Genomic DNA, 22,314 nt, shown 5'->3' on the forward strand with positions numbered 1-22,314 from the left:
GGGAGCAAAGGGAAAGAGAGAAGCAGGCTCCTGAGTAGGAAGCCTGACCTGGGACTCAATCCCAGGACCCTGGGATCATGATCTGAGCTGAAGGTAGATGCCTAGCCTGACTGAGCCACGGAAGCATCCTTGTTGCTGACTTTTTTTTTCCCCCAAGATTTTATTCATGGGAAATGGGCGGGGGCCATAGGCAGAGGAAGAAACAGACTTCCTACAGGGAGGGAGCCTGATGTGAAACTTGATCAATCGAGGACCCTGGGATCACACCCTGAGCTGAAGGTAGATGCTCAGCCATTCAGCTGCCCAGGCACCCCCTGGTTGCTGATTTTAAATTGCCCCTAGGTGTAGGGCTGAGAAAAGCCATCTACAAAGGCTGTTGTTGAGTGCCTTACAGAGAAAACACTGGTATTAGATAGGGTTCATTCAAGCATTGGTGTTGGGCTGGAGTTTGATGCTAATGAGTCAACAATGTATTTTTTAAAACGTATTAGTAAACAAACACATAAAATGAGATGACCATAATGATGGGTTGTAAATATGACCAGAGACTTTGAGAAACCTAACCCTGTTTCCACTAGGAGCATGTTTCATGTTTGCTAATTCAGTGCTTGCAGTGACTTTGCAGAACATAACTACTATAAATGATGAGAATCAACTATATCTTATTCGTTGTTCACTGTCATACGACATTTTAGTCAGAATTACAATTCTTAGAGTTAGCCTTCCAATTGTATGTTTATACCCCCTGGGAAGTGGTGAAATCAGGAAATGGCATAATCCATGGGGGGATGGGTAACTATATCTTGTGTATTTTGGAATAGGTGTTAATACTTTTTTTATAAACTTCATTTCATGGACTTTTTCATTTCATTTCATGGACATGTTTGGGAACATTTATAAATGTTTGAAAATGTCCATAAAATGAAGGTTTTTTTAATTTTTAAAAAGATTTTATTTATTTATTCATGAGAGACACACAGAGAGAGAAGCAGAGACACAGGCAGGGTGAGAAGCAGGCTCCAAGAAGGGAGCCCGACATGGTACTTGATCCTGGGTCTCCAGGATCAGGCCCTGGGCTGAAGGTGGCGCTAAACCACTGAGCCACCTGGGCTCATATGTTTGAAAATGTCCCTAAAATAAAGCTTAAAGAAGAGCTGGATAATAAAACTCCCTGTAAGTGTGATTAGCATCTCATGGCCAGTCTTGTTACACCTCTATTCTCAAGCTCAATTACTTAGACATCTCTAAAAGATAAGCTCTATTTCATGTCTTAAAAAACCAAATTGGGCAGCCCAGGTTGGCTCAGTGGTTTAGTGCTGCCTTCAGCCAGAGGCCTGAATCCTAGAGACCCAGGGTTGAGTCCCATGTCAGGCTGCATGGAGCCTGCTTCTCCTTCTTCCTATGTCTCTGTCTCTGTCTCTCTCTCTCTGTGTCTCTAATGAATAAATAAATAAAATCTTTAAAAAAATCCAAATTCCTTAATACTTTAAGTTACAGTATTCAGATTTCCCTGATTTTGTGATTTTTATTCCTTTTAAAGAAAACACATGCAATTATTCTTTTTTTTTTTTTTTTAAGATTTTATTTATTCATGAGAGTCAGAGAGAGGGAGGCAGACATAGGCAGAGGGAGAAGCAGACTGCACGGAGCCTGATGTGGGACTCCATCCTGGGACTCCGAGATCATGCCCTGAGCCAAAGGCAGACACTCAACTGCTAAGCCACCCAAGCCTCCCCACATGCAATTATTCTTACTTAATTCCAAATGGAATTCACGTTGGAATTGATAGTTGTGAATTATAAATTACTTTTAATCTGAAAGTTCTCACTCCAACTCTTGTAATTCTAACCTATTTGTTGAAAGCAGGTTAGTTTTGCAGAGTGGATTTTTCAGATTGCATCCCCATCATGTTTAACATTCAAATGTTAGAACCAGAGGCTTTGTGAGATCCAGCATTGAGATAATAATCTATAAAAACTTAAAAGTCTCAAATAGAAAAAGCGATGTAATGAAATGGCTTCCCATTTCTATTCCTAGTTTGCACCTACAGATTACCATTGTTATTAAAGTTTCTATCTCGTGGAACCTTGCAGAGTTTTCTTAATGACTAATACAACTAAATGCAAACACACCATTCTTCCCCTGTGGTTTATCACAAGGCAGCACACTGTACAGCAGCCACCCCATATTTCATTGAATATCTGATGCCTAATTGGTACCATGAAGCAGCCTGTCCTTCTCAAGCCTTCCATGTTGACACCATGGTGTTTGTTATTAGAATGAAATACAGTGTCTGCATTTTGTTCCCCTGTAGGTTACTTGCTTTCCAAAGTGGAAGAAAAAGTTGGCTCCCCGGAGCGTCCCCTCTCTGACCTGGGGCTCATAAGCTATCGCAGTTACTGGAAAGAAGTGCTTCTCCGTTACCTGCATAATTTCCAAGGCAAAGAGATTTCTATCAAAGGTTGGTTTTTGGCTCTTTAGGATAGCTGGTACCCAAGAAGTTAATGCCAGGAAACATTCCAGTTTCTTCATTGCAAAGAGAAGGCCCCCTGGATGTGGGCCACTACAGAGATCTCATGAAAGTTGTCTAAGGATTCCAGAGCATTTGGCCCTTTGGTAATGGCTATATGATTTTGGTTTCACAAACCTGGGGTAGTTAACACTTTTGTTAAGAATTAAAGTCAAGATAAAAGAAAAATGTTCCCTTTTTTCTAAGTCTTGGCTAACAGAGGAGCTGGTATGACATCTGTATGTTTATGGAAGGGTAGAAGAAATCAGGTCTGTCCTGTCTCTGACCATGATCTCTAGGGGCCAGGGTGATTTCTTCCTGTAGTAGTTCTCTTTCATAGTTATTAGGACCGATCAAATAAATGCTTCATAAACTTTTTCTGAACAAGTTGGGTTGAGTATCAGAAATCCCAACCATCTGGGTTTCCTTTAAAGCAGGGTGGGGGGCTGGTGGGGGTGGGTGTCTGCACTTTGGCCCAGTTCTTAGGAGTGCTTCTATTTCAGAAATTAGCCAGGAGACAGCTGTGAATCCTGTGGACATTGTCAGTACTCTGCAAGCCCTTCAGATGCTCAAGTACTGGAAAGGAAAACATCTAGTTCTAAAGAGACAGGTAAAGTTTTGGTCAGCTGCTGGCTCAGTGCTGAATGTCTCTTGAGGCTTAGCAGAGTAAATGGGGCTTTAACACCTGAAAGGTGTAGCCTTCACTCCTTTTTTAAGATTTTATTTATTTATGAGAGACACACAGGGGACGGAGGGAAGGGGCAGAGAACACAGGCAGAGGGAGAAGCAGGCTCCACGCAAGGAGCCCAATGTGGAACTCGATCCCGGGTCTCCAGGATCACACCCTGGGCCCGAAGGCAGTGCTAAACTACTGAGCCACCCGGGCTTCCCAATAGCCTTTACTCCTTAAAGGAGTTTGCCTACATGTATCTTTTACTGGGTCTCGTTCCCTTTTTCTTTTCTTTTCTTTTTTTTTTTTTTTTTTTTGGTATGCTGTGCATCGATGCCTGTTAGGCTTATCTCCTATCTTATCAGAAGCTTTTAGTAAGCTGTCTCAAATTTGGATGGCACAAGTGAAGGAGCTCAGTTAAGCAGATTTGTGTCACACAGTACTTCTGTCATTTATGGTTTTCTTAGATTGGAGCAAATTGCCCATCTGTTAAAGAGGAGTCCTCATTAACTCCAGAGCTTGTGGAAGTGCACATTTTTAAAAATTTTTTTTTTTTAGAGATATTTCTTTAGGGCAAGCAGGGGTCAGGGCAGGTAGCGAGAGAATCTTGCAGACTCCTTACTGAGCATTCAACCTAACTCAGGGCTTGGTCTCATGAGATATTAAGGTCACCACCTGAGCTGAAACCAAGAGTCAGGTGCCCAACCTACAGAGCTGCCCAGGTGCCCCTTGTGGTGGAGGTGTTTGAAATTCCTTTAACAAATGTCATCTCAACCAATGCCCAAATTCAACTTGTTTAAGTGGACTCATGTTTAAGGGAAGGTGAATAATGATTTTCACTTCTTTCTGAGGAACACAGAAGAAATGGATTGTAGGGGAAAGCATTTTCTAAATCAAAAGAGAAGTTTTAATACCTGCTTCACACCTTAGTATATTATTAAACCTTTGATTCCTTCTTCACTAACAAGCATTTTGGAATCCATATATAAAGGTATTTTCATTGAATGTGTATAGTCATTTTTCCTATTGTTCTCCCGCAGGACCTGATTGATGAGTGGATAGCCAAAGAGGCCAAAAGATCTAACTCCAATAAAACCATGGATCCAAGCTGTTTAAAATGGACCCCTCCCAAGGGCACTTAAAGTGACCTGTTACTCTGAGCCAGCGAACCCCAGCAGTAGGAATCCGTACCCTAGGGATCTGTCTGTCATTTCTGTTGCTCTTGTGATTGGCAAGTACAGTATCCTTTGGGAAGGCCATCCCCCTCAGGACTGTCCTGGCTCCGACCCTCGTGTACACTGCAGACGCTGGTTCTGAGGAACTGTTGTTTCGGCCTCAGTGAGGTTGCCTGGATGGGATCGCTGTTTAGACTTGAGTGCAGATCCCTCGTAGCACTGACCCAAGGTGTTCTGTTTGGTACTGTACCTGTCCAGTCACTGGTTCTCCTCATGTCCTCTAGCCCCATGAGGTTGTGTTGTGTCTTCTAAACTTTGTACTAGTGCTTCTTGCTGCCCGGATACCAGACTTCAAACCATGGTTGCCACCACCAGGACCTTTCCAATTACTCCTTACATGCGGTTTTTTTGGAAGAGCAGGGAAGAGGTAACATTTCTGAGTGTGTGTACTAGGAGGGGTCCATTCCCTTTGGATTTTATCTCACTTGAAATTTTTTCTGCCATTTTTATTGAAAGGCCGGTTTTTGATCCGTGTCAAGCTGACAAGAGACCAATATTTTTTAAAACTCTCCCATGGATTCGTCTTGGTAACTGCACATAACTTAATCAGAATGAAATGGAGAGAATTGACAGGTGGTGATTCTGTAATTTGATTTGAGTTCACCTGTGGGCATCGTGTGTCAGTGGAAGGAAACCAGTCCTCATTGCCTCACCAGAAAGTGCCCAGCCCTAAATGTTTTCCTCTCTCGTAAGCCCTTGCTCCTTTTTACATTGGCAGGGGCTAAACAGTGTCCGGTTCTCCCTTTCATGCTGCATGCTAACCAGTTCATCAGACTGCAGAACCTACCCCCCGCCCCCCACTGTACCTGCCAGTCTCATCTGGCACACCTGTATTTTTGCATTGATTTTTTTTTTTTTTTTTTTTTTTTTGCCTAAACCTCCTTGGAGAAGTAGGAAATGAGTGCACATGACTTCCAGATCTCCTCTAAGCCCATGACTCAGCAAGGCAGAGTGCCACCCCCTCCCAGTGTTTGCTTCTCTGACAGTGCCTCGCCCTCCCTCTTGAACTGAAGTGCTCCTGCCCTTCCAAGAACTCCTCCTCCATTTCCTTTTTGGGATTTGCCACCATTCCCCCTGTTCTCTGCTCTATTTTTGGTTTCAAGCAAAGGAAGAAATGCTCCCTCTAATTTCTCTCCAGCCCATTATAACCTGCTATCTTGGGGCAGCTTTTGATGTATGACATGCCACCCTTCCCAACTTGGTCTCCTCCAACACTGCTGTCTTCGTGTGGAGCCCTTCCCACAATCCCGACTCTGGTCATTTGTGCCTTTCTCTTGTCATCTGTGTACACTACTTATACTCCCTGTGGGTTGGGGGGAGCTAATTTTAAGCATGTTCAGTGGCAGCTCCCTGCCAGTTTCAGTGTCACTGTTAAAGTTTATCCAAAAGCAACTTCACTGGGGGTTTTCTTAAGGGGTAAAGGTCTTTTACCGAAGCTAACCCTTCCCCACATGTGGTAGAATGTGCTGTTCTATATCTACTCCTCAATAAAGCATGTTCTCTGCTCAAGCCTGTTTCATTCAGGAACTCTTCTTTGTGTCTGAAAAGGGTGCAGCTGACCTGCTACTAATAGTGAGTACACCTGGGGTTTACTTTCCTCAGCAGTGAGCTGGTTGTTAAGGGATGTGGTTTGTGGCTGTGGAGGGTTTTTTTTTTTTTTTTTTTTTTTTCTGTGATGCAGGCTATCTATAGAGGGAGTGATTATTATGAACTTGTCTAGTTGGTAGGACAAATTCTGCCTCTCTTGGTTGTGACTAATAGATATGCATAACAATGACTAGTAAATATTCCTTACTTTTTTAAAACCTGTATGCCCAACATGGGGCTTAAAGTCACAACCCTAGGATCAAGAGTCCTGTGCTCTTCCCACTGAACTCAACCCCATGCCTCAGTGTTAATTCATCCCTAAGTTCATTTTCTTGTGATTTCAAGGGCAAAGGTACCAGCAGAAAGGATCTGAAAGCCCTTGCATTAACCTGTAACATTTACCCAGTGCAGGAAAAGGGAGGCTGACACTTTCCTGTATGGTGGAAATTGTATATGCATGGATGGTTTTGCTCACCATAAGCCAGTAGGGTTGAAAACCTAATCCCAATGGATAAACTAAAGGTTTTCCTTTGTAAGATTAGAGTCCTGTATGTCACTTTCTCGGGGTGGAGACTGGGTTGGAGAGCAGCTTGAGCCTAAAAAAGACCCTTTCTACACTCTTAGAATGATGTATGCCTAAATCTCCCTGTCATATATGTATCAAAAGGAAATACTGTTCCCTCACATTTCGAAAACCTGGGGGTGGATAATAGGAACCAGGAGACTGGAATGCTGAGAGATCAGGACACTTGAAGTTTGGTGTACAGTCAGTACCTTTGCCCTTGAAATCACAATTCTTTTAGTTCATTAGTAATAATGAATTCTCCTTGCCTTTTTAGATTTCCTTGCTTCAGCCATAGATAGGCCTCCATGCTTCTGGTGGGTGCCATTGCAGAAAAAGTGGGAAATTCCAGATGAAAGCAGGGATTTTAGTTGATCCTATTAGTAGCCATTGGGGGCCCAAGACTTGAACCAGGAAGCCCCAGCCCCACATTCTGACGCTGCTGCCGATTTAGGAAAACTATTGAATAAGGACTGGCTCTTCACTGGTGTCCCTCACCACACCTCTGTAAGGTGGACGTTCTTCTCTTGGCAAAGGTGGAGGCTCAGTGGTCTTGCAGCTGGATTATGGGAACCAAGCCCTGATTCTCAGATTCCAGATGCATTAATGCCATCTTGAGGCCTCTGATGCCTCTGCCTGTCCCTATTTCTCACAGGGGGGAATAGTGAGTCAAATCTTTGGGTTTACCCTTTATGTAACAAGAAGATGCTTTTGACTTAACTTTGTTTTGTCCCTGCAGTTCTAGGCAGATTTCCTGCCTAGGGTTAGGAATGACCTCAGCGGAATTGATGTGAGGACAGTTGGTTTAGATCAGGGTTGGGGCTTCATGTCAAAGGCTGCTAGAAAAAGACCACAGCTTGCTTACAGCACACACTCTGGGATTACAGAACAGAAAGCATCTTAGAGGTCACTTCAAGGGTAGTTCTAAACCTGCCTTGGTCTGAAGAGCCAATTGATAAGCCAAATGGCCCTCCAGCAGCAGTTTGTGTGTAGTGCCAGGATCAAGCAGTGTATTTCAGCAGGGCTCCTTTACCTTTTTTTTTTTTTTCCCTCTTTAGACCTTTTGAGAAAAATCCTAGCATTGGATCTTGAACACATGTGATGCAAAAATGCACGTTTGTCTACAGTTCAGGAAATGGAGCTTTCGAATTCCATTCTCATACTGGGGTTAAGAAAACTTGGGTATAAGAAAGCTTCTGTGAGCAATTGTGAACCTTGCCTTCACTCACTCTGAGACCCTCAGCTGGGATGTGAGTGTGCAGGCTCAAACCAACAGGTACCACTGAGTGAAGTGGAGTGACTAAGGGATCAGGCCCAGCCCTTTGTGTCTCCACTTCCTCCCATGCTTCGCAGGTGCATGTATATTCGAAATGCTGACCAGGGTTCTGTAATGTTATTAAAGCAAAAACTCCTTTGCTTGCTAAATACGTATGTGTGCTAGGAATTCTGGAAACTACCCTTTGCTATTGGTGAGGATCTTGAATTCTAGTACCAGATCCACGTAGTTTGCCCTAGAACTTTCTGCTACAGACTTGCATGGCTGTCTCTTCCAGACTGTTTCCTGCTGATGGGGTCAGTAGAATTGCCCACTCCCTTTGTGGCACCTTCTAAGAATGCCAGTGAATGTCACTGAGAAGGAAACAAAGGACTGCCCAGTGGTGACAAATATCTCTAGTGCTGGTTCGTCTCTCCTGTCTTGTGCAGTAGTTGTCCATGCAGGTCATACTGTCACCATTTGGGGACTGGGGTGTTTATGTCCAAGAGTGGAGAAAATAACCTGCTTCTTTGGCAACATTGGCCATGCCTCCTCCCAGCTGTTCTCTCTAAGAACACCTTTATCTGTTACAAGTCCTATTCATTCCAAGAAGCTACTCTTTTCTTAACTGGGTATTTGTTTCTGGGAACAGCTTGTATTGCAATGTTATTAGAAGTCTACACTCTTGTCTCACACATACACACAGACACACACACACACACAAACCTAGGTCATCTCTAGAGCTGGCCACCAGCAATTTCTGCCATTTCTGGGTATGTTGTTCTGCTCCTTCCAATAAGAATTTTTTTCCTTCTTGAGTGGACCTGACTTTTTACTTGTTTTGACTAATTGGATGTGTCAGATATGATATTCTGGCAGCTTCCGCTTTGGCTGTTGGAAACCAGCTGAAGTATTTCCACACCAGAAGCCTGAGCTAACATAAACAAAACTGTGTAAGAGACCATGCATGCAAGGACCGAGAAGCTGTAGCCAGTAGCACCTGAATCCAGACCTCTCCAGTGGAACACAGCTGAGTCCTGCCAACCAAGGGAATTGTGAGAAAGGCTTATAAGCCATTGTTTTTGGGATGGTTCAATACACTGCAATGGGTTAAGTGCAGGAAATGAGAGGAGTAGAATTCAGTTTGGCTTGGAGGTCCCATCTACCCGTTGCCTGAGGTGTTGGGCAGAGGGACACCACCCTGTGTAACTCTAGGGGGCGTGATTCCTATTCCATCCAGTGGCACCCTGGGAGCCAGTTCAAGCCCTGTTTGTTTGCACTGTCAGTCAAGGTGGGGCTGAGGCCCCTCCCTACCTGGCCTGGGAATATTAGCTACCTCCTTACAGAAGACTATCGGGAAAGTGAAGGTTCTCCTATCGAGACGTGGCTTGTCACTTCTCTGCTCATCCATCAGGCTTCCCCTTTCCTCATTGGATTAAGGTCACACTGAGCCTCGCTTTCAAGGCTTTCCATAAGCTGACAGCCTACATAGCTTTCATCATTCTGACACCTAACTCAAAGTACAACTGGATTAGTCTTTATCCCTTTTCCCCTTTTTACTGGGAAATCTTCCACTTCAACAGTCCTCCCAAGCCCATTGAACGCAGTAGTATGGGCAAAAAGGATACTGTAGTCATATGCTTGGAAGACCGTTAAAAAGTATCAGTATGTTTCTTAACATCACAACTTCTCAAAACCTCCCTTGGGGTTTTCCTAGAAGAGGACACAGTAACATTCCCTAAAGTGATCTGCTCTGGAAGGATCCTCCTGAGAGACTGGTTTGCTGGAGGCAGATATTTGGAAGTTTCTTTCCTAAGAGTTGAAATGGCCCCGCTAAAAAGTAATTCCTTGTGAAGTCTTAATTCTGCCAGAGAATGGTCTGTATGATTATGGCATAGACCAAGTAAGGTAGGGAGGGGTTGGGTGTTTGTGGGTTTTTTTTTTTTTTTTAAGATTTTTTTATTTTATTTAATCATGAGAGACACACACAGAGAGAGAGGCACAGGCAGAGGGAGAAGCAGGCTCCATGCAGGGAGCCTGACGTGGGACTCGATCCTGGGTCCCCAGGATCAGGCCCTGGGCTGAAGGTGGTGCTAACCCGCTGAGCCACAAGGGCTGCCCCGGGTTGGGTGTTTGAAGTGAAGGCACCTTGGCTCAAATCCTGGCTCTGCCATTCTCTGTGTAACTTAAAGCATGTGGCTTTTCATCTACGGAGTAAGGATAGTAACTGTGAACGGAAATTGTTTTTGCAGCATGCCTGATTTGTACAAAACACATGGCCCTTGAAGTGTCTGTAGGAGACATATTAATACGTAGAATTTCTAATTGTGATCAGTGCCATGAAGGGACAAAGGACAAGGTGTGTGGGTAGAACTAGAGGGATGTAGTTGATCTCAGTTATGGAGGAAACCCTGTTGGAGGAAGGGCCTTTATCCTGGACCTGAACAATGAGGAGATAGTCCAAGGAAGAGTGGAGGGATGGGGGCAGGATGGGGGCAGCGTTCAGACAGTGGAGAGCACTTAGGTATAGATCCCACTGTAAGCAAGCCCTTGGTGTATGCAAGGGCCTGAGAAGAGCCAGGCTTGTGAAGAATGACCTGTAAGCACTGGGCCTTGGAGGCCTTAATGAGATTTAGGTTTATCCCAAGATAAACTCGGGTTTATCCCAAGAGCTGAACTGTGGTCAGCAGGGGATGGCAGGACCCAATTTCTCATTTTTAAAAATATTTGTGACCACACACAAGCAGGGGGAGCAGCAGGCAGAAGAAGAAGAGAAGCAGATTCTCAGCTGAGCAGAGAGCCCAATGCTCGGCCCTATCCCAGGACCACAGTATCATGACCTGAGCCAAAGGCAGGTGCTTAATTGACTGAGCCACCCAGAGATGTTCCACCACCACCCCCCCCCCCACACACACACACACAATTTCTCATTTCAAAAGGTCATGCTCCAGATGGAGAATGGATGGAGGTGGGTCTGGCAGTAAGATGGGAAGCAAGGAGGGCTGCTTCCCTCCAGGCAAGAGCAGACTGGTTTGTATTAACCATGGTAGTGGAGGGGGCAGGAGTTTGAGATGGATTTTGGAGAAACCAAGAGCTAGGGGACATTTTCAATGTTGGGAGTGAGGAGTGGAGGATAACTCCCAGGTTTCTCATTCATAGAGCAGCAGGGCACACAGAGGCACCATTTCTGGAGATGCTCACCACAGTGAGGACTGGCGTTGGGGCAGTAGGTGAAGAGTTGAGCATTGGGACATGCTGAGTTTGAGAACTACAGGATGCGTATGCAATAAGTTTTAGCTGCTATTAATTTCAGGTACCTGCATTAAGTTTGGTTCCCTCATAGCTCTCTAGAGACAGACCTGGCGAGGACAGAAAGTGTGAGTCCTTTGTCAAAACATTCTCCTGGGATGCCTGGATGGCTCAGCGGTTTAGTGGCACCTTCAGCCCAGGGCGTGATCCTGGAGTCCCAGGATCGAGTCCCACATCTGGCTCCCTGCATGGAGCCTGCTTCTCCCTCTGCTTCTCCGCGCCCCCTCTCTCTCATGAATAAATAAATAAAATCTTAATAAAACAACAACAACAAAACTTTCCAAGGACCTCTGTGTGCCAAGTGCTAGTGCTGGCACTGGGATAAAGATAAATCGGATGTGGTCCATGTACTCAAGAATTAGAACATCATATGTTAAGTGTTGTCATGGAAGAATGTGCAGGGTACTTTGGGAACTCAGGGGAGGGGGTGAATGGGTGGTTCCCAACTTGGAAAGGCTTTACAGAGACATTGATCTCTGAGTAAGAACTCCCTAGAATGGTATGTGCAGAAACCAGAAGCTTGAGGGAACATAGGTGGGTTTGAAAAGGACCAATAGAGCAAGGCATGGGCTTTGCACATCTCAACTCCCTTAGAAGGTGTTAGGTCTCCAAGGACAGATTTGTCTTCTACTTCTTCCATCTTCCTGGTCCCATCTGGGTTCCTGGCAAAGTGCTGGCACAGAGGGAAACTCACGTGTTTGGGGACTCCAGTTTCTCTTAAACATCCCAAACTTCAAAAATAAAATCTTTAATCTTTGAGGATCCTTCAAGTTTGGTTATGACCGTGAACTGCCTCTTGGGCTCCCAGCACTGGTGGGTGGGGAGATGGGGGCTGGTGGGTGTGCACCAGGCACTGAAAGTAAGGAGTTGGGGAGTGGATCTGATAGTGTGTTACCTGGGGGATCCTGCTGTGGTGTCTGGAAAGGGCGTGCACTGCCCCACTCCTATACAGCTCACTGAGAGTAAGGTAGGAGGAGGAACACTGGGGAGGCCTGAGGGCTCACAACAAACCGTCTCTCTTGTTCCTTCACACAGCCCTCCCTGCTTATTACCAGCCTTGCCCTCCACAATTTCATTCTGGCTGATGTGTCTCTCTCTAAGCATCCTAGGGTCCTCTGCGTCCTCCCCATTAACCACAGGAGTAGCGCAGTGACAGTGGTCTCCCCATCAGACTGGGGACTCCCTGAGGGTAGGAAATGTTTCCTTCCTCTGGAGCTCTTCCCAGTGCTCAGAGCATGACCAACTGCCTATGTTCCAAAAGGAAAGCCTTTAGTTGAATAGCCATGTTATACACGAGAATTGATGAAGGATCTGGGACCCAGTTCTCCAGGTCAGAAGACCCAGGGATTTGGGGCGTTGAGATGATGACTATGAGTAGGGAGAGGGTGTCTGCTTTCAGGCGGGAGGCTGTCCTCCATACCTGTGTTTTCCCATCTGAAGGTGGGAACCAGGGCTGTTGACTATTGCCCTTTGCAGTTCAGGAAAGGCCTGACTCCGGCCTGCGTTGCCAAATCACTGGGCAGGGTGTAGAGCCCAGGCCATTCCTGCTCTCTGCTCTGTACCAGAGAAGAAACTACTCGCTGTTTGTCCATTTATTGAGCCCCTACTAGGTTGCAGGACAGGAGACATAGAAGTGGGTGACACTTGGCCCTGCTTAGCAGTGAGATGGGGACTGAGCACTGAGGGAGGGCAGGGTCACTCCAGCTTGCAACTACAACAGGGCATGTGTGCATCACTGCTGCTTAGGGCTGAGGACAGGGAAGGAACCGCAGTGAGTTCAGTGAGGCTGGGTGGGACACACCATTATCGGGCACAGGAGACACATGGAGAAGAGGTTGGTGTGGCTGGCTGTCAGCTGTAACATCCAGGGCAGGAGCAGGGTTTAGTCCTCTGCAGAGTTTGTGGTGGGGGCTCTCACTCTGGCCCCTGGTCCTCATCCTCTCTGCCTGGGGAGAGTTCCGTACATGACAGTGGTTACAGGAACCTTGTCTGTGTCCTCCACCCTTGGAAGGCTTCCCTAGTCACTTCTCCCTGGGCCCTCCATCTCCCTAACTCAGGCTGTAGATATCTGAGGCAATCCATTACAAATTCATCTGCCGTATCTTCCAGTTCTCAATCTCAAGCGGCTCCAGGGCACGGATGAGCCAGCCTTCAGCTATTCTCTCTAAAAGGAGGTAAGTGGTAATCCAGTATTTGAAAGTCCAAAGGCCCTCCTAGAGATGCGGAAGGCTCTGTGGACTAGGTGATGGGAGACCCAGCTTTAGGCCCAGCTGCTCACTGTGTGACTTTGGGCAAGCTGCTTTCCTTCCCTGAGAAGGGGATTCCTGCCCACAAACTGCATGGAGGGACATTCATTTCCATTTTGGTACTGGGGTGACTTCCTTGGCCCTTAAAATAGAACAGCACAGACATTGAGAAAAGAATCTCAGGGGAGAAATAGAGGGCTTGCCATCTCTGTTCCCAAGAGCCTATATTGGAAGGAGCAGGTGTTCTATCAGGGAAGCTAGAAAGGCACCCTGCTAGAGGATGCATTCCAGGGGAAGGGGTCAGGCATCAGTGAGGGCAGACGGGAGCTCACTATCTCTGAGCCTCTCCCATGGCGGCTGCCTTGAGCTTCGGATCTTTCACCGCCGCCTGGTTCACTTACCTACCTTCAGGCCTGTTCATCCATTTATTGAATGTACCCTTGGACCCACTGGGGTTGTGGCCGCTGCCAGAAGGTGTTAGCTGATAACTGCTGAGGGTGTGACCCCTCCCAGAGTGATCCACACAATTGTTGAAGACAGGAAATATCTTAAGACTAAAGGCATGACTTTCTTACAATCACTCATCAGTGAGGGAATAAGGGGGATATTCCAGGGTCTGAAAAAACATACATCATTCTCTGTGGCTTCAGCTGGTCCGAGAGGGGGAGCAGAGTGTGTTGGGGGTGGAGAGGGTGCAGCTCAGGACTCTGGCTGTCTCAAATCTGGATCACCAAAGGGACCACCTCCCTGCGCCTCAACTGCTCTCTTCTACCGGACATCTGCCTAATGGCTTGTGGGGAGCCTGCTCTGGCTGGCTGACTGCCTGGCCCCCACCATGGAAACTGGCAGCAAGGCATCTGGTCACTTTCTCATGAGGCCCTTGCCATCCACCAGAGGCTCTCACCTACCTTCCGGAGATGGCCCCACCCTGCCCAGGAGGCTCTGCTCTGTTGGTCTTTGCTGGTGCCCTGGTGGTGGACCTAGAAGACACAGAGAAGAAAGAGGGCAGCAGAGTAAGGCCGTCCTGGGACCCAAGAAGGGCATGGCAGGGCCAGGACCAGAGTTGGGGCCTCATAAATGCAGTCCTTCCTCAAGCATCCTGGGAGTTGGCGGAAAAACCGTGGATTGGTTCATTCGTTGACTGATTCCTTCATTGAAGCCCACCTCTTTCTCCCTCATTCTCCCTCCCTTTGCCCTTCCTTGCACAGACACCTAGTGGGCACCTCTAATAGCAACTGCTTGTGTTACGGGCACAGAGGAAGTGGCAGTCCTGCTACTGCCCGTGGTGGGAGGGGTTCTGCTCTGGGGACACCAGCCACATGACCCTGCAGTGTAGTGCGGGACAGCGTGCCAAGGACAGCATGGCGCCCAGGCCGTGGGGACCAGCTCCGTCGGGTAGAGCCCACAGTCGGGGAAGGAGAGGTGGGGCTTGGAGGATGTGGTGAGTCGTCAGAGCATTGGACTTGATCCTCAGAGAGTACTGAGGGTGTGGTGGCTAAGGGTTGGTTGGTTTTCTTTTGATTTTTTTTTCCCCCTTTACAGCAAAGATTTTGAGTGGCGTACTGGCTGCTCAGATTTGCACTTTTCAGATCCTTCTAGGTGCAGTGTGGGGAATGGGATTGGTTCGTTTTTCCAATTCTGGGCTTTAGACCCAAAGTGATTTTGAACCTTTGGCAGAACTAGATTCATCCTGTCTCCTCCTTATCCCTGCAACTCCTCCCCCTGTATGCACAGACCCCCTTTCTAAGGAAACAATTGGGAAGCCTAGTGAGTGGCCAAACCATGCTGGCCTTACCTCCTCCAACGCCAGCCTGGGGTGCCCCTGGCCAGAGCATCTCCCCCACCTCCCTGACTTGTTAGTGGCCAGGCCAACTCAGCCCTCCCCAGGGAACGTGCTGGGGGAAGAAAGGTCTGGGCAACACTTACCTGTTCTTCTCTCTGGCTGGATAGGAGGCATTCCTGGGTGAAAGAGAAAGAAGGAATGAGGGCCACACTGCTTCCCTGGGGGCTTGGTGTAAGGTGGGAAGGGCTCCTGGCTCTTTGGGGTTCGATGCCTTTGGTGGGTAGTCAGTGGAATTCCAGTCACTTCCCACTGACCTCGTATACCTGGGCCACTTGGCTGCTCCAGGCAGGAGACAGTGGGAGAACCGGCAAATGCAGAGACTTCGGAGTCACTGGTGCCTGGTCGCTGTTGGGCATCCTTGGAAGAGTATTTAACCTATCTAAATCTTAGTTTTCCCACTGGTGCTAACGGGGACATTGTTGTGAGATGTCACCACATGTCAGCATACTAGGTGCTCAGTATATCTCTCTCCTCTGTCCCCATCCCCTGCTCCTCACAGGGTGTTGGATTTGGAAGAGAATCCTGAAGCAGCCCAGTCCAGAACACATTGTGTGGAGGAGAAGACTAAGGCCAGAAGTATTTGGTCACCAGCCAGTTTTCTCTGTTTTTATGTGCATATTTTTTAATTACAAAAGCAGTCTTTGAGTACATGCCCACTGTAAAAGCAATCAAGTAATGAGAGGTTTATACAGTAAAAATTAAGGTCCCTTTCACTCTCTCTCCCTTACTTCCACTTCCCAGCCTAGATGTGGCCACTGTTGATGGTTTGATATTTATCCTAGAAATTTGCCTATGTATTTGCATGTATGTGTGCGTAAATATATTTTTTTTTATTGTTTTAAAGACTTATTTATTTTAGAGGGAGAGTACAAGCAAGGAAAGAGGCAGAGGGAGAGGCAGAGAATCTCAAGCAGACTCATCACTGAGTATGGAGCCCGACTCAGGGCTCAGTCTCATGACCCTGAGATCATGACCTGAGCTGAAATCAAAGAGTTGGACGCTCAATCAACTGAGCCACCCAGGCGCCCCAAAGTATGAAGTGTAAAGAAAACCAATGAACAAACAAGTAGGCTCCTAGCATGCATATCATTATGTAACTTGCTTCTTCCACTTACCTGGTATCTTGGCAATCTTTCCATATCTTTCCACAAATCTGTCTCATCCTTTTTAATGGGCACAAAAGCTATGGGTGTGCCTAATATATTTTGACTATTCACCTACTGATGGTTTGTTTTAAAGATTCATGTGTGAGGCACCTGGGTGGCTCAGTTGGTTTGGTGTCTGTCTTCAGCTCAGGCCATGATCTCAGATTCCTGAGATCAAGCCCCATGGTGGGCTCCTTGCTCAGCCAGGAGCCTGCTTCTCCCTCTCCCTCTGCCTGCTGCTCCCCCTGCTTGTGTTCTCTCTTACTTTCTGTCAAATAATAAAAATCTTTTTAAAAAAATTATGTATTTTTTGAGAGAGAGAGTGTAGGGTAGGGAGAGGGAATCCCAACCAGACATGTATATATATTATATAGATAATATATATATACACACATGTTTTATGTTATGTTTATGTTAACATTGACAATGAAAAAGAGAAAACTGTCCAGTCTATTTGCTCCTTGTCCCCCTGGGACATGACTCCCACATGGAGAGAGCCCTCAGAGAACACGGGTTCAATTTAATACTTTTCCCTGAGTCAAACAGAATCGACTGGAGCTTGGCTGGTGGCTGTGCACTCATCTAGACACTGATGTCCAGCTTCACCACCTCTCTCCAGAGTCATCCCTAGTGTGGACGGCAAGGACAGCAGCAGGGTGGGAGGCACTGCTCTCACCCTTAAGGTGACTGCACCCCGATGTGCCAGAGATTATCCCAGGTTTATCACTATAGCCTGCCATAATGAACTCTCCAAAGCGTCAGGGTTTGCTGATCATTCATTTGGACACTATTGCATGGGTGACACCTACCGGCCCCTGGGGGCCTGGGCTTGAAGCCGGGCCTCTGCTTGGTGTCTCCGAATCCACTCAGAATCACTCCCTGCTGGGCAGCACCCACCTTTGTCACTCACCTCCCACCCGCTTCCCCATCAGCCCAAAGAACTGGCTTGCTTTGCCCCTCTTCACCTCCTGGAGCTGGAGCTGGAGCTGAATGCCCGGGATGCCACCGTCCTGGAGAAGCAGAGAGTTCATCGTTAGAGCCGGGGGAAGGGGAGGCTGGGGCTGGAGATGGACAGGGAGGGCCACCTGAGCGACAGCAGTGTCACGCCACTTGCTCTGTGCTGGCACCTGGTTCTGGTGCATTCTTGACACAAAACTGCGCCTAGGCACAATAATTCATAGTTAACATTCCACCTACTACATCCCTAGCACCAGTCTCAGCACTTTCATGTATTAACTCATTTAATCCTCACTGAAACCACACCAAGTAAGAACTGGTATGGTCACCTTTTGACAGATGAAAACACTGAGGCACAGAGACATTGGTTTGTATGAGCTCACCAGCTAGGATGTGAGAGACGGAGCCAGATTTGAGTCCCAGTCATCTGGCTCAAAGGCTCAAACAGTGCAGTCAAAATCTCATTTACTCTTCGAAGCCACTGTATGACATAGTGACTATGATTTATCCCCACTCTACAGATGGGGAAACTGAGACATAAGTGATGTGTCCAAGGTCACACAGAAAGTAGTGGAGGCAGAGTCTGAACTCAAGGAGTCTGACTCCAGAGCATGGGTTCTGTGCCATCTTAGAAAATGTCTCCAACATAGACAGGTAGGGGCAGCTGATGAACTCATAATGGGTACCCCGTAGGCAGGGTGGCGTCCCTGGTACCCCCACTCTCACTGCTGCTATCTTCTCTTCCCCCCATACTCTCTACATTGTCCCAGATTTACCCTAGCCCACAGCCTGGGCCTCCCACAGGGAATAGGGTATAGGGCCTGGGATGGAGGCCACTCGTCTGAGCAGAGACATTTTCATCCTTGAGCTGATGGGGTGAAAGTTCTGGGCCAAGGGCTCTGGATTGAAGTTCTCATTCTTTCCATCAGCCTTTGTGATGTTGGCCAAAAAGTCACCTCCATTTCTGGTCTTAAGCTGAGCCCCCAAAGGGCTTGCTCAGCTATGCTGAGAGGGAGAGATGCATGCTAATGGAGAGGATGACAGTGGGTGACAGTCATTAGACCATCCTCACATCTCTGTGTGCCCTGAACCTGCCACAAAGCCTAGAACACAGCCTGTGTAGGATACAGAATGTTGAAGAGGGGCCCCCTCTCTGACAGTCTGAGAAGAGGGGGAAGGACAGGGTCTCCTTTTCCAGGAAGGCTGAAGACAGACAGCTAGAGCCCTAGAGTATCCCAAACCACCTGCGAAGAGGATGGGACCTGGGCTTGGTTCAGGGGCGCATTCTTCAGTCCCCGCCTTCCCCAGGGGTGGCACTGGAGCACCTGAGACCCACAGGGACCTGGCTGGGGTGTAGTGGGAACCCCTTTGCCTCTCACGGCTAACCTGGTCCTGACATTCAGGACCAGGAGTGGGTTGTTCTCTGAGCCCTGGACTGATTCAGTCACTTCCACTCTGCAGCCCAGGATGTCAAGGGCTGGGGCAGCTTGTCTTGGGCAGGAGTCGCCGAGCCTGGCCAGGAACTGGGAAAGTCTCTTTGGAGATTTGGACTCCTTTCTGAAAAGCTCATGAAAACCACATTGCCTGGGTAAAAGGCAGCCTTCAAATGCAAGCTGGAGAGGATAACTACTTATGAGTTAAATAAGACTTAAGCTTCTCTCCCCACCTCCCTGGGTTTCTGAACGCTGGTTCCATTTCCTTCAGGAAAGATTCTTCCCCTACTGAAGGCTTCCTTATGCATTTAACCCAAATCCCTAGCTCAGGGAAACTGCAGGTGAGGGAGCCCGCAGAGCTGGCAAGGTGATCAGGTCATCCTGACACCGTCTCGTTCCTTCCTTCCATTGCCTCACTTGTGTGAATGTTTCCTTTACTCCCATTCTCATGTCTTGGCAAACAGAAGAGGCATGAGACCCAGCTGCAGGGGGATGTGCTCACAGGTGGAAAGCCCAGCAGCACAAGGTGAAGTGGATGATGTAGAGAGCTCCCTGTCACACCGCTCAGCTTCCCTGGGCCAGATCCTATGGTGATTGACTCGGACTCTGCAAAGCATGTCGAAGCTTGAGAATGGGGCACCTGGGTGGCTCAGTGGTTGAGCGTCTGCCTTTGGCTCAGGTCATGATCCTGGGGTCCTGGGATCGAGTCCCGCATCAGGTTCCCTGCGAGGAGCCTACTTCTCCCTCTGACTATGTCTCTGCCTCTCTCTGTGTGTCTCTCATGAATAAATAAATAAAATCTTAAAAAAAAAAAATACTTGAGAAGACCCTTGGGGATCTACTTCCCTCTCCTCCCATTTCACAGGTGTGGAAACTCATGGCCAGAGAGCATCAGCGACCTTCCCAAGGTCACACAGAGCCTGCAGAGAAGCTAGGACTTGAACCCAGGTGGGTCCTGCTGTGTTCTCTACTACACACATTTCCACATTCAGACAGAGCAGGAAGGAAACTCGCCACAAATGGCAGTTCTTTCGATGGCTCTTGCAGTGGCCCCAGGGTCCTAACCATCCCAGGACTGGAAAAGCCAGGCTCAGGTTTGTCCCATCTGCCCTCCTGAAAGCCCCCACTGAGCACTGATCCTATTTGGTCTGTTGGCCTCGCTCCTCTGTCTGCTTGGGAGCAGCCCAAGTTCAGGATCTTAGTCTTCAGACGGGTGCAACACAAGCCGTGTGCAGAATTTCGGGATTTCTCTCCAGTGACAGCATTCAGGTCAGTTTAGTAGAAGACAGTGGCAATCAAACTGAGTACTTACCAGGAAATAAGAGTTTCTACACGTGAAATGAAAGAGTGATCCTGCCCCAGTTGACCCCCTTGAAGGGAAATTCTGGAAAATGTTCTCTGATGCATAGACAGACACACCGAATCTGACCTTGGGCAAACGTGCAGTCGTGCTCTTGAAGCTGCATAACCTTGTACACACTGTTTGACCTTTCTGTGCCTCAGTTTTCTTATCTGTGAAATGAGGATAGTAACGGTGCCTTCCCCACAAGGTTGATATGAGGGTTAAACTGGTTAATACTTAGGAAGCCTTTCAAACAGTGCCAGGAACATAGGATGTGTGAAATAAAACACAAACACTCAGATACATACTCACACACCATTGCTGCCATGTACATGTGCCCCTGCCAGGCCAGGCAACGTGGTTAACGATGCGCAGCCGTGGAGGGGATCCACCCCCCACCCCTCCACAGCAGATCAGCCCCGAGGTACCTCCAGGGTCAAGGTTATCCAGGACCCTGCTTCAGCTCCCACTGCCAGGTCCTCGGCAGCTGTCCCAGTGCATGCAGACAGCCCCATCAGGAGAAGCAGGGGGACGCAGAGCAGCATAGCGAGTACGGCTCTGTCCTGGGACCTTCTGGAAGCCCCTCTTGGCCTGAAGATGCTGCCACCAACAGGCCTGCGTCCTCTCTCTGGCTCCTTTAGTGTGTGTTTGGGGGCGTGTGTGAGGGGGGAAGCACCACCTATTCTCTATCCTTCCAGCTACCCTGCTTTTCCTTGGGCTTATCTGGCCCCTGGGGCCACTTCCTGTGACTCCCTTCCCTCCTTCTCTGGCTGGCTGGAAAGGCCGATGATACGAGAGGAGGGACCAGACCTCTTCCACTGCCACCCCTGCACTTGATCCCAGGGCTTAGCACTCTGATGCAACACTGGCCTCACCTTTGGCTGCATTCCCTTGGTGGCAGGTGCACAATGGGGCACTGTGTGGGGGCCTGGCTGGAAGCCCGAGGGGGCCTTCTCATCCTGGGCATGGGGCGGAGGACTGTGTGGCTCCTCCCTTCCTAGTGCTCTGCTCCCCTGTAAGAGAGGCCTTGGCTCCAGAACTCAATGTTCTACCACTTGTCTCCCCATCACAGCGCACCCCCTTCCCGAGGTTCCCCTCCATCGGGGGTTCCCATGTGTGTATAGAAATGGACATCTTGCCCTAAGAGAAGTAACATAGCACTTAAAGGGGTAAAGCTCCTCATAAGGAAGAACTGGGGTTTGCTAGAAAAATGGCCTCCTGCTCAAGTGTCATCAGCTCTAAATTACTTCCCACTGCTGTCAAAATGATCTTTCTAAAGCCCTAACCTGACATGTGTCTTCCTGTTTACAGCCTCCCAATGTCCTCCCATGGCCCGTGGCATAATGTTTGGGCTTCCTAGCATGGCTTTCAAGGCCCTTCTCTACTTAGTTCCTCCCTGTCTCCCATCCATCCATCCATCCATCCATCCATCCATCCCTCCATCCCTCCATCCCTCCAACCATCCATCCAACCAGCCATCTACCCATCTCTTCACCCCTCCAACCATCCATCCCTCCATCCACCCATCCCTCCAGCCATCCATCCATCCATCCATCCATCCATCCATCCATCCATCCATCCATCTTTCTGTCCATCTGTCAGTGTAGAACAAGGATCCTGTGGTCAGAGACCTGAATTCCAACCCTAGCTGCACCACTAAATAGCTGTGTGACCTTGACACATCACTTAACCCCTCTAAACCTTAGAATCCTCATCTGTAAAATGAGATTAACAATATAACTTATTTCCAAAGTTGCTGTAGAATGAAATGAGACCATGTGGGGTGCCTGGGTGGCTCAGTCATTGAGGCATCTGCCTTTGGCTCAGGTCATGATCTCGGGGTCTTGGGATCAGAGCCCCACATCAGGCTCTGCTCAGTGGGGAGTCTACTTCTCCCTCTCCCTCTGTCTTCTCTCTCTCAAATAAATAATTAAATAAAATATTTTTTTTTAAAAAGAAATGAGGTTATGCATCCTTAGCACAGAGCAAGGAGGTAAATATTTCACACCGTTAACTGTCATTACTGTTACTATTACTGCCTGGGTGAGGCACGGGGTTACAGAGGATGAATAAGATGCCAACCCTGTCTTCTAACATCTCATAGTCCAGAAGAGACCTATGGTTGGCAGGGAAGCTATGTTCAGCTTAGTATGTGCTGGCTTAGAGAAGGACGTGCCCCCTCCCCATCTGCCCCAAAGCCATTCCCTGGTCCTAGACAAGC

The 22,314-nt window shown here is 47.9% G+C and overlaps 2 protein-coding genes and 1 long non-coding RNA gene across 6 annotated transcripts in view; 1 reads left to right on the forward strand and 2 right to left on the reverse strand.

Annotated features, from left to right (window-relative positions):
• Positions 1–5,923, forward strand: part of KAT7 (lysine acetyltransferase 7) — a 33,582-nt gene extending 27,659 nt beyond the window's left edge. For all 4 annotated transcript variants that reach the window (XM_038547626.1, XM_038547627.1, XM_038547628.1 and 1 more), the window contains 3 exons: positions 2,315–2,461; positions 3,013–3,119; positions 4,220–5,923. In XM_038547626.1, coding sequence (XP_038403554.1) covers positions 2,315–2,461; positions 3,013–3,119; positions 4,220–4,321 — 356 coding nt within the window. In that variant the 3' untranslated portion in view covers positions 4,322–5,923. The remainder of the gene's footprint in view (positions 1–2,314; positions 2,462–3,012; positions 3,120–4,219) is intronic.
• A 6,675-nt stretch (positions 5,924–12,598) lies between these two features.
• On the reverse strand, positions 12,599–15,334 carry LOC119873285. The gene is made up of 3 exons (XR_005364472.1): positions 15,300–15,334; positions 14,282–14,353; positions 12,599–13,073 (listed from the first exon to the last, which is right to left on the reverse strand). It is a non-coding gene; the product is annotated as an uncharacterized LOC119873285 (long non-coding RNA).
• A 1,565-nt stretch (positions 15,335–16,899) lies between these two features.
• TAC4 (tachykinin precursor 4) lies at positions 16,900–20,846 on the reverse strand. The gene is made up of 3 exons (XM_038546031.1): positions 20,522–20,846; positions 17,272–17,371; positions 16,900–16,988 (listed from the first exon to the last, which is right to left on the reverse strand). The coding sequence occupies exons 1-3, from the start codon at positions 20,636–20,638 to the stop codon at positions 16,900–16,902; spliced, it is 306 nt and encodes a 101-aa protein (XP_038401959.1). The 5' UTR covers positions 20,639–20,846.
• Positions 20,847–22,314: the final 1,468 nt, after the last annotated feature.

Source organism: Canis lupus, chromosome 9 (genome assembly GCF_011100685.1).
Source record: "Canis lupus familiaris isolate Mischka breed German Shepherd chromosome 9, alternate assembly UU_Cfam_GSD_1.0, whole genome shotgun sequence".
In the NCBI taxonomy this organism is placed as follows: Eukaryota; Metazoa; Chordata; class Mammalia; order Carnivora; family Canidae; genus Canis; species Canis lupus.

Coding starts and splice junctions, on each gene's coding strand:
- TAC4 (XM_038546031.1), bottom strand. CDS start 20,638: ATGCTGCTCTGCGTCCCCCTGCTTCTCCTGATGGGGCTGTCTGCATGC. Junction 17,372..20,521: donor GGATAACCTTGACCCTGGAG/GTACCTCGGGGC, acceptor CTGCTTCTCCAG/GACGGTGGCATCCCGGGCAT. Junction 16,989..17,271: donor GATGGGGAAGCGGGTGGGAG/GTGAGTGACAAA, acceptor CGTCCACACTAG/GGATGACTCTGGAGAGAGGT.